Consider the following 10,111-nt stretch of genomic DNA (forward strand, 5'->3'; position numbering starts at 1 on the left):
AGCATATTCAAATAGCCAGCATGGTGATATGGCCAGCATATTCTCAAATCACTCCAAATAAGACAGGACTCACCTTCCTCGCAAAACATTCATTCACAAATTCTTGGAAATTGAAAAAAAGAACTTTAAAGTCAAGCAACTTTAAAGTGATACTGTCCCATTTTTGGAAATAAGCTTATTTTGCACATCTCCTTGAGTTAAATGATTGAGTTTTACCTTTCTCCTGTGCTTTCAACCATTCTCTGAGTATCGCAGTGCATATGTTACCTCTAATCTAGCAGTTAACGTTGAGTCCTATGAGACCAGTTAGCCACCAGCTGGTCTCATACAGGGCTTTGAACCAGTTCAAGGAACGAAAACGAAAACCGGGAACTTTTTGTATTTTACAAGGAACAGAAACAAAACCGGAAACGCTATTATTTTTTATGTTCTGGAACAGGAACACTTATTGAAAAATAATGGTAACCGGTTAATAAAAACAAAAAGTTTTTAGCCTTTTTTCCTGGGCATGTTACCATGACGGCTGAGGTTCACGTCCTGTGTGATATCAGACATTCGCTGACTGAATGGAGAGAGAGAGCGGTGGATTACAAAATCTCCACTCCACATCCTAAATCAGAAAAACCTGACATACAAAAGGGCAGAGTTCCCATTGTATAGACATATTGCAGAGAAGCACGTTTAAAGCGCACGAGAATGTTTTTCGTTAATGGGCATCCATGGCCACTTCAAATGCAGATATGCACTCGCAATGTCCGTCATAGCGCTCCCGTCACCCAAGTCAGTGTGTAGCATGCATTTTTATATTTTGAGGTTTATTCTTCCTCTACTTAGGTCGTCCAAGAAATACAAAATTCTGGAGGATATTCTTTTCATCCGCTTGAATAAACAGTTTGGAATGTAGGCTGACCCATTTGTACTTCCGTCTTTCTTGGTTAATTAACGTCAGATATGGACAGTAATCAGCTGACAGGAACGAAATTAACCGTTCCGGGAACACTATTTTTTTAGGTTCTAACCGGTTCTGGAACGTCAATTTATTGGTGGAACTCATAACGGGAAACGTTATAATTCCGTTTCTGTTCGGAACGAACCGATTGGAAAAAAATATTGGTTCAAAGCCCTGGTCTCATAGGACTCAATGTTAATTGCTAGCTTGGAGGTAAAATTTGCACTGCCATACTCAGACAACCACAAGAAGTACAGGAGAAAAGTAAAACTCAATCATTTAACTCAAGCAGAGGTGTAGAATAAGCTTATTTCCAAAAATGGAACATTATCAGTTTAAATCTAGATACATACAGCATATCTTCAAGCGGAGGTGCCCTTTAACGTTTCTGCTGGTGGGGTGCTCATCATGTTTAGGCTACATGGCTCGATACCTCCATGGCTTGAGGTAACTCTTGAGAATAATTTTCTTTTCAAAAGCTTTATAAACAGTATGTAAAAAACTGTTAGTCTTCAAAATTTCAGGACAGAACTTCAGGCATTGGCTTTAGGTTAGATTTGTGTCCTCATTACATCGTGTGTATTGAGAGGGGGCTTCCAGATGACTTTGTCCCAGGCCCAGGTAAAGCTGTCAGCGTTACCAAGGAGATAGGGTATCCAATATCTTTGGTGTGCAGAGCCAGGCTCCTCAGCTTGGATATAAACAATCACTCGTTAAAATAGTAATATTACTGGTATTGAAAAGCAAAACAAAACAAAAAAACATAAAAAATCAGCTTGTTTACAGCTACTGCAAATACTGTGGTTACTTGAACCAACTGGATATTGTCATAAGTTAAACAAGCCAGTAAAAAGAAAAACTCCAGTCCTGTGCATCCAGGGAGTAGAGCAGGTAAGGTCCGTTTACAGAGCATAAGAAAAACTCCAGTCCTGTCCGTTATGCTTGTAAAGAACTTGCACCAATATAACAATGTAACAAGCAGTGACGAGGGCTAAAGCAGTGATGTGTTGATGTGTGTTTAGCCCAATTAGCGCTGCATTTCTCTGACCAAGGAAGGGGTGCATAGACTTTATGACTGTCAATTAAATGACTTCCTGTATAGACCAGTCCCCCTGTGCTGAATGAAATAGCTGGAAGCTATAGAAAGGTGCAGTCATGTCACTGGGTGCTGTCTTTGGCCTGGTCCTCTGGTCCTCTGGATGTCAGTTGTGTCTTGATGGCCAAAAGTCTAAACCTCTTGTTCCAGCATGTCAGTGGTGTCTGGATGACTTCTAAGGTCTGGTCCTTTGGACAAGAATTGGATGTCAGTTATCTCAACTTAATTCAACTTTCAACTTTATTGTCCCCAGAGGGGCTATTACATGTATGGTGTGTATGTCAGTTGTCTGTGGATGGCCAAAGGTCTGGTCCTCTGATCGATGTCAGTTGTCTGTGGATGGCCTAAGTCTAAACCTCTGACTGTATGTCAGTTGTTGCTAGATGCTGTCTAAGGTCTGGTCCTCTGAGTAAAGATTGTATGTCAGTTGTGTATGGATACTATAAGGTCTAGTCTTCTGATTGTATGTCAGTTGTCTGTGGATGGCTTAATGCTAGGGACACATAGCAGGCGAAACGAGCAAGGAAAAGAGGGGCGAAAGTCAGTGTTCCATTCTGAAAGCTCAACTGTCATCCAGTCGCCACAACGAATCAAATGGAATGAAACCGCCATGTTCTTGATTTGATTGGCCACCACAGGCGAAAATTGCTCATCATTTGCATGATATTCAACTTGGTTAAATAATTTTGCTTTCCTCCGCTCCTGTTCACTTGCCTTCGCCTCCCTCATAGGAATGAATGGGGAAGTTTGCTGCGCTTGTTCAAATTCACGTCTATGTGTCCCTAGCGTAAGGTCTAATTGCATGAATGTCAGTTGTTGCTGGATGCTGTCTACCGCCTGGTCCTCTGAGAAATGACTGTATGTCAGTTGTTTCTAGATGGCCAAAGGTCTAGTCCTCTTCTATGTCAGTTGTGTCTGGATGGCTTCTAAGGTCTGGTCTTTTGGGCAAGGATTGTGTCCGATATCTCAACTCAACTGAACTTTCAACTTTATTGTCCCCAAAGTACTGTGTGTATTTCAGTTGTCTATGGATGGCCAACTGACTGCATGTTAGTTAAGTCTCGATGTCCTAAGGCCTGCTCCTCTGATTGTATGTCAGTTATCTAAACTCAACTCAAATTTCGACTTTATTGTCCCCAACTGGGGCATGTACGTTATGTCAGTTGTCTGTGGATGGCCAAAGGTCTGGTCATCTGATTGTATGTCAGTTGTCTCTGGATGCTGTCTAAGGCCTGGTCCTCTTAGCCTAGGCAAAAGCCGACTGTTGACTCCATCAAACGGTCTGGTGAAAGGAATCCGTTTCCATGGAGGGTGGGAGATGGTCTGTTCTTACTCTGCCATTGAAATTCATTGGAGTTCTGAACTCAAATTAAAACCATAGTGTGCTTTATTAGCATAACTGTTACGATATAGTGTCGCAAAAGCATACAAATAACAAAACAAAAGTGTGAATAGTGTTACCATAACCAATCGGTAACGTACTTCGCGGGTGAGTTCTGCGTCACCACTCTCTCAGCTGTTTGCTGATTGGCTAAAAACAGTGAGCGAACCGAGCTAAGAGGGTTTCGCCAGACTATGCGCGGAGCCAAAATCTTTGGGTGGAGTCACGCCATGCTGTGGTCCTCTGACTGTATGTCAGTTGTCTCTGGATGCTGTCTAAGGCCTGGTCAGTGTGGTGTAGACTGGCTGCTCCCAGCTAGTCGTGCCGGGGAGGGGGTTGATGTGGGCGGGGGAGATGGAGAGGGTGTTGAGAAGGGAGGAGGTGGTGGAGGTGCCATAGGGGATGGAGGAGGCGGAGGAGGTGTAGGGCCGTCTGGAGGAGGTGAAATAGGGGTACTGGTAGAGGCCCGCCGGGTAGCCAGGATACGCCTGGAAGTAGCTGGCGGTCTGGAGGTCTGTGTACTCGCCAGAGGAGGTGGTGGAGATGGAGGAGGATGAGGAGGTGGAGGAGGAGGAGGTGGAGGAGGAGGAGGTGAGGGTAGCGTAGGAGCTGAGGTTGTGCTGAGGGGGAGGTGGAGGTGGTGGGGGAGAGGAGGACGCGCAGCTTGTTTGCTGGCTGTAATGTCGGGGGCTAAGCTGCTCCGTTTTGATGTGCGGGGGCTGGGGCTGGGGCTGAGTGGTGTCCGCACTGCTGATGTGTTGTTGCAGGGTTGCCTGAGTGTCCTCCGCTGTGCTCTGACCTCCTCCTCCTCCTCCACCACCACCACCCATCAAGTCCTGACTCCTCTGGCTCCAGCCTAAGGCGGTGCCGTGAGCGTGACCAAAGGACCCGAGTGAGCCACCACTGCTGCTGCCACTGCTGCCACCATTGTTGCTACTGCCGCTGCTTCCACCTCTGCCACCTCTGCTACCTCCAGCTGCTGCACTCTGGTGATGCTGTTGCTGGTGCTCCGACAGGGCTGTTGTGGAGTACAGTAGAGTACAGTAGAGTAGAGTAGTGTAGTAGAGTAGGGGAGAGGAGAAGAGTAGGAGAAGAGTAGAGTAGGATATACATAGTTGAAGAGAGTAGTACAGTAGAACAGTATAGGGTAGATTATAGGGTTGAGTAGAGTAGAGAAAAGGAGAGGAGAGTGGAGTAGAGTAGAGCACAATAGAGTTGCAGAGAGCAGAGCAGAGTAGAGAACAGAGTAGAGTAGTAGGGCAGAGGAGAATGGAGTGGTATGGTAGTAGAGAAGAGTTAAGTAGAAGAGCACAAATATATGTTGTATTGATCTTGAAGCTAGTTAAAGTATCCAGCAGTAAATGCACATAATACACATTGAAAAAAAATCAAAAATTCAACATATCACTCACTTATGTCTGTGTACATACTTTTGTATACTGCATACATGCAACATTTACTGTAATTCCCTTACAATTTGAATATTTCTGCACTTTGTTTTGTAGTATGCCTAAGTGTAATTCTATTAAGGCCTAGATAAAAGTGTGTGTTAAATTAAATGTGTAAAATGCGTATGCACATGTTCATACGGTGCATACAACAATACATACATGGTGTGGAGTGGGTGTAGTATACAATTTATACATGGAGTGGAGTGGCTGTAGTATACAATATAAACATGGGGTGGATGGAGTCCTATAATACATGCTGTGTAGTGGGTGTTGTGTGTGTATCGGCATGTGAGTGAGTGTGTGTGTGTGTGTGTGCGTGTGTACACATACATGATACCGCGTGTGTGCCGTTGGGCGGCAGGTACTGGTCAAACTCCTGCACGTCGAAGGCGTCGATGTTGCTGATGACGTCGGAGCTGAACTGCAGGATGTCAACGTTGCTGAAATCGATGTTCTGCCGATGATGCCCGGAGGCTGCAGTACCGGAAGCCGCCTCCAGATGGCGTGGTAGTAGACGACCCTCAAGCAGCTTAAGGAAGTCTGGCTTCCCCCCTCCGCAGTGGCCTGCCTCAGCCTTTGGGGTGGTGGGGGGCGTAGGTGGCCCGTGAGACTGACCTGTGTGTGCAGGAGGAAAAAAAAACAAACAAAAACAAACAGACTTATGTTATGGCAGTAGTTCCCAAACTTTTTCTGGGTGCACTGGAGCCCTTTTGGAACTAAGAATATTTTCGAGACCCCTATTCCCCATATACTTTTTTTTGGCCCGTTAATGTTGCTAGATTTTCTATGAATAGTTTGTCTACTAATATTGCTAAAAATTCACAGGAAAAACAAATAAATCTATTAACTATACAGGACAAGTGAATACATTACTAACCAATTGATGGAATTATGTTTGGTGTTAACCTGTGCATTTTCCTTTTTTAGCGAAAGACCATCTGTCCATGACCCCCCCGCAGTAGTCTACCTCCGTGACCTCCCCAGGGGGTCCCTTCCCCCACTTTGGGAACTACTGTGTTATGCAATCCTATCCAGTGGATGTGGCACCAGGATCAGTGCCATCAGTGCTTGCAGTACCCATCTTGCTCTGTGTCTCTCTACCTCACACCTCCTTTTCTTTTGCTCACACACACACACACACACTCCCCCCAACCCCCCTCTCTCTCATTATCTCTTTTTGTGGCATAGCATTTTGCAAATGCCAAACAAAAACAAAAGAAGATATACGTACAGTTGAAAGAAATATGCAGTATAATTTGTGGAGAAACACAGGTAGTAGGCAGGTACACAGTAACAACACACACACACACACACACACACACACACACACACACACACACACACACACACACACACACACACACACACACACACACGCCTCTCTCAGGTGTCCAGGCCCTGTCTTCCCATGAGTATACCCTAGATTCCCCTCCTCCCTCTCTCGCTCTCTCTCTCTCACACACACACACACACACACACACACACACACACACACACACACACACACACACACACACACACACACACACACACAGGCAGACAGACACACACACACACACACACCTGATTGATCGTGCTGGTGATAGGGGTTTTCCATGGCGGCACCCGTCTTCGCATGGTGGGTATGCCCCATCTCGGCTCCCGTTTCTGGGTCGCTGTGGCCGGGCTTGGGGCTCTTGCGGCGGCGCGGCTGGTACTTGTAGTCCGGGTAGTCCCTCTTGTGCTGCACGCGGAGACGCTCGGCCTCCTGTATGAACGGACGCTTCTCTCCCTCTGACAGAAGGCTGTTGTTACACACATGCACACACACACACACACACATGCGTACATGCACACAAACACACACACAGACACACACACATGTGCACACACACACACACATGTGCACACAAAATAGACACAGATATTAGCCCTCTAATGTGCCTCTGATAGTAGGCTGCTGCTTACACACACTGACACACGCACACACACACAGACACACACACAATTTTCACGCTCTCTCTCTCTCTCTCTCTCGCACACACACACACACACACACACACACACACACACACACACACACACACACACACACACACACACACACACACACACAGACACACACACAGGCTGGACTAACGGATCATCATAACACAATTGTCAATCCTGACACTGTGACTCCATGCCCCTTAATACTTGAGTTGATACCAGCATCATATGCACCTCGTGAGAGTGTCATAACAGTGTCAAACAGTTATAAACACTAGGGCAATGTATCATAAATGGTTTATGGTCATGAAGAGTTGACATTATTTGGGCTGTCTTTACCATCATTGAATGTCACTTCATGGCAACAGTCATAAAATTACGTAAAAACTATGACATTGACATAATGTTTATGACACGTTCATGACTGTTACAACACTGTTATGACACTGTCGTATATATGACACTGGCCTCAAGTGTTACTCTACATTTTCACACCCTTAGAATTGTACTACCACACTAAAATGCAAAAAAATGTATTGCAAGTTTTTAACATCATAAATTGCAAAAAAGCGTGGATGTCTCCGTTGATCTTACTGCAACGACTTGTGAACATGACCCACGGTAAAAAGGCTCATTGTGGGATGCCAATATCGTCCAATTCCGATAAATAAGAGCAGAGGAGTTGTTCCTACCGCCACAGCTTCCCCAGTGTCTTGCTGAGTTCCGCGTTGTGGAGATGCGGGTATTGATCCGCGAGCTTCTTCCGGGCGGCTTGCGCCCACACCATGAACGCGTTCATGGGTCTCTTCACGTGCGGCTTGTCCTTCAATGAGCGGCTGCCGCGCACGGGCATGGGCACAAGCGACCAGTCGTAGCCCTTCAGCACCTGGGACACTGCCTCGCGGATACACGCGGGGAACCGCTCGTCCTCAAATCGGTCTCCTCCACCAGCTTTCTCCCCCCGGGACAACGGTTGGCTCCCGTCGGACTCAGTTGGAGAGGCAGGGGTATCGGAATCAAGCTCATCCGGGGACATGGAGCCAGTGGTCGCCGAAGGGCTGCAAGGCTGATGGACAGCGGCAAGAACCTTTTCCCGCTCCCCACTCATCTCAAAATGCTCTGGTCGGTCGTGCTGTAGGAATTCCTTCACTTAATCCAGAGACGCAGAGTGCAGCATTTTACGCAGAGCGCACGGGAACGCAGGCTGCGGGACTTCGAATGCCAGCTCTCCAGAGCCGCTCAAACCCTTGTCTGCCTTCCAAACTGGCGACCGCCGCAGGTCCGTTCCCTGCCCTGGAACAAATATGCTCTTGGGGAGAAATGAGGAGGACTATGATGAAAGACTCTGTCCACTTTCCGTGTCCCCTCCCCTCCCCTCTTCCATGTCCTATTGGTGGGATCGGGCCAGGACAGCAGCACTTTTCCAACTTCTAAATTAAGTTACCAAACTGAGTCGTAATTTAATCCGTCTCAATCATACTCTAATAATTTTAATGGGAAGTTTAAAAGTTTCCAAGGACAACCGTACTGTAGTTTCTGAGCACGGCTGAATCACGGCAGCGTGCTACTGGAGTGTGGTCTGGCTCCAACGGTCGCTCTCCCGCTGGGTGGAGGCAGTGATGCGCGAGCCACTGACAACACTCCTCGAGCCAAGAAGCATTATAGCAGCCGTTTAGAGGACACATGACGCCAAATTATTTCTGCGCAACATGCTCATAAATTCTGAGAAAAAGAGAAGTGTTGTGGTCAATACAAAGAGAGATTGCTGTCCAGTAGAATACGACCAGCTGAGATATATACTGAAAAGGAAACTTATCTGGAAACGGGTTGTGAAATGTACAAGATTGTTAACGAAACATATATATTTTTTGTGATGATGCAGACAGTGGAATGAAGCTTGCTTAAGATGGGGCTCGAGAGATGTTCCTATTCGCATGTTACTTTACAACGACGTCTGTTTCCATCCATAAGCCAACAACAACTTTACAACAAATTTAATGCAGCTGTAGTTCTACTTGTTAGTTTGTTTCATAATCATAATAGTCCGTGTGTAATCATCTCAGAGGAGCGCACAACATGATAAAGCGCTTGGCCAGCCTCTGTCGCCCCAAGTGGAAAAAACGGTATTGACTACGACTGACTTCTGTAAGCATGCGCAGTGGGCCATCTGACAAATCATGGCGGCCTCCAGTGAGAGTTCGGAGTGCAGCGAGAGCACTTTGAGAAGAAGGCGCGGAGAGCCGCTGAGCTCCGAAGACAACACAGCTGACAGCACCCAAGAAGCGTCACAGGAGGACAAACCCAAATATGACAAGACAGAGAATGCTGCTCTCAGTCCAGGCACATACTGGCTCACCAGAATCGTGCTGCTGCGTGCTATTGCTTTCATCTACTGTAAGTTTGACAGCTGAGACTGAGTTAGTCACACTCTGCATTGCTCTGCTCCGCATAGTGTCTCAACTTCTGAACATTCCGATGCAATACAATAGCATGACAGCTTCCAATTGCGTAATAACGCGAGGTCTGCCTGTTTTTCGGTGTAACTTTCAGTGTCATCTTGTCTGTTCTCCATCAGCTGACAAGGAATAAAAACATACAAAAAACAAGACGGGTCAAAACATAACACAAAACATAGGCCTACAACACAGAATGTGTAGCCTACTAAATGTAAGGTGGTGCGTGTGCATATTTGGTGATATTATTCTGATATTTCATTCAAGCTGTGTAATTAATGTGTGTGTGTCTGAATGCCAGAATAGGGTCCCCATTACATTGTATATTGTTTGGGGGACCCTTTCAGATGACTTTGTTTTGCCCCCACTTTGGCCCTTTCAGATGCCAAAGTTGTCAGCAGCCCTGTGTGTGTGTGTGTGGGTTTGTGCGTGCGTGCGTGCATATGTGTGGGTGCGTGCGTGTGTGTGTGTTGTTTTCTCCACTGGTGGCGTTCCTTCTGGCGCTGCATCAGAACAAACAGCTGATCGGCCTGTGTGTGTGTGTGTGTGTGTGTGCGTGTGCGTGCGTGTGCGTGTGTGTGTGTTTGTGTGCGTGTTGTTTTCCACAGTTGTGGCGTTCCTCGTGGCGCTGCATCAGAATAAACAGCTGATCGGGGAGCGAGGCCTAATGCCAGCCAAGGATTACCTGCGCAGTGTGAAGCGCTATGTGGGCGGCCATATTGGTCAGGCTGCGCTGGCATACACGCCCTCACTGCTCTGGTTCACCGACTGGAGCAACATGGACGCCAATCTGGACGGCATGGCGCTGGCGGG

The 10,111-nt window shown here is 46.7% G+C and overlaps 2 protein-coding genes across 2 annotated transcripts in view; one reads left to right on the forward strand and one right to left on the reverse strand.

Moving 5' to 3' along the window:
• Nucleotides 1–1,309: 1,309 nt before the first annotated feature.
• LOC134465652 (transcription factor Sox-8-like) lies at nt 1,310–8,128 on the reverse strand. Its single transcript, XM_063219429.1, has 4 exons — nt 7,538–8,128; nt 6,441–6,661; nt 5,208–5,492; nt 1,310–4,444 (listed from the first exon to the last, which is right to left on the reverse strand). Exons 1-4 carry the CDS (start codon nt 7,951–7,953, stop codon nt 3,702–3,704), a joined length of 1,665 nt encoding a protein of 554 aa, XP_063075499.1. The 5' UTR covers nt 7,954–8,128; the 3' UTR covers nt 1,310–3,701.
• Nucleotides 8,129–8,984: 856 nt separating this feature from the next.
• lmf1 (lipase maturation factor 1) overlaps nt 8,985–10,111 on the forward strand; it is a 47,620-nt gene continuing 46,493 nt past the window's right edge. The window contains exons 1-2 of the mRNA XM_063212282.1: nt 8,985–9,239; nt 9,907–10,111. The exon at nt 9,907–10,111 is cut by the window's right edge and continues 105 nt beyond it. Coding sequence (XP_063068352.1) covers nt 9,023–9,239; nt 9,907–10,111 — 422 coding nt within the window. The 5' untranslated portion in view covers nt 8,985–9,022. The remainder of the gene's footprint in view (nt 9,240–9,906) is intronic.

The sequence above is a fragment of the Engraulis encrasicolus genome, chromosome 2 (genome assembly GCF_034702125.1).
Source record: "Engraulis encrasicolus isolate BLACKSEA-1 chromosome 2, IST_EnEncr_1.0, whole genome shotgun sequence".
NCBI classification, from domain to species: Eukaryota; Metazoa; Chordata; class Actinopteri; order Clupeiformes; family Engraulidae; genus Engraulis; species Engraulis encrasicolus.

Bases quoted from the DNA above. Each gene is read 5' to 3' on its own strand.
- LOC134465652 (XM_063219429.1), bottom strand. From the start codon at position 7,953: ATGAGTGGGGAGCGGGAAAAGGTTCTTGCCGCTGTCCATCAGCCTTGC. The intron at 5,493-6,440 runs GTGTGTGTGTGT...CTGCACACACAG, and splicing joins TCACCAGCACGATCAATCAG to GTCAGTCTCACGGGCCACCT. The intron at 4,445-5,207 runs GTATGTGTACAC...ACTCCACAACAG, and splicing joins CGGCACACACGCGGTATCAT to CCCTGTCGGAGCACCAGCAA.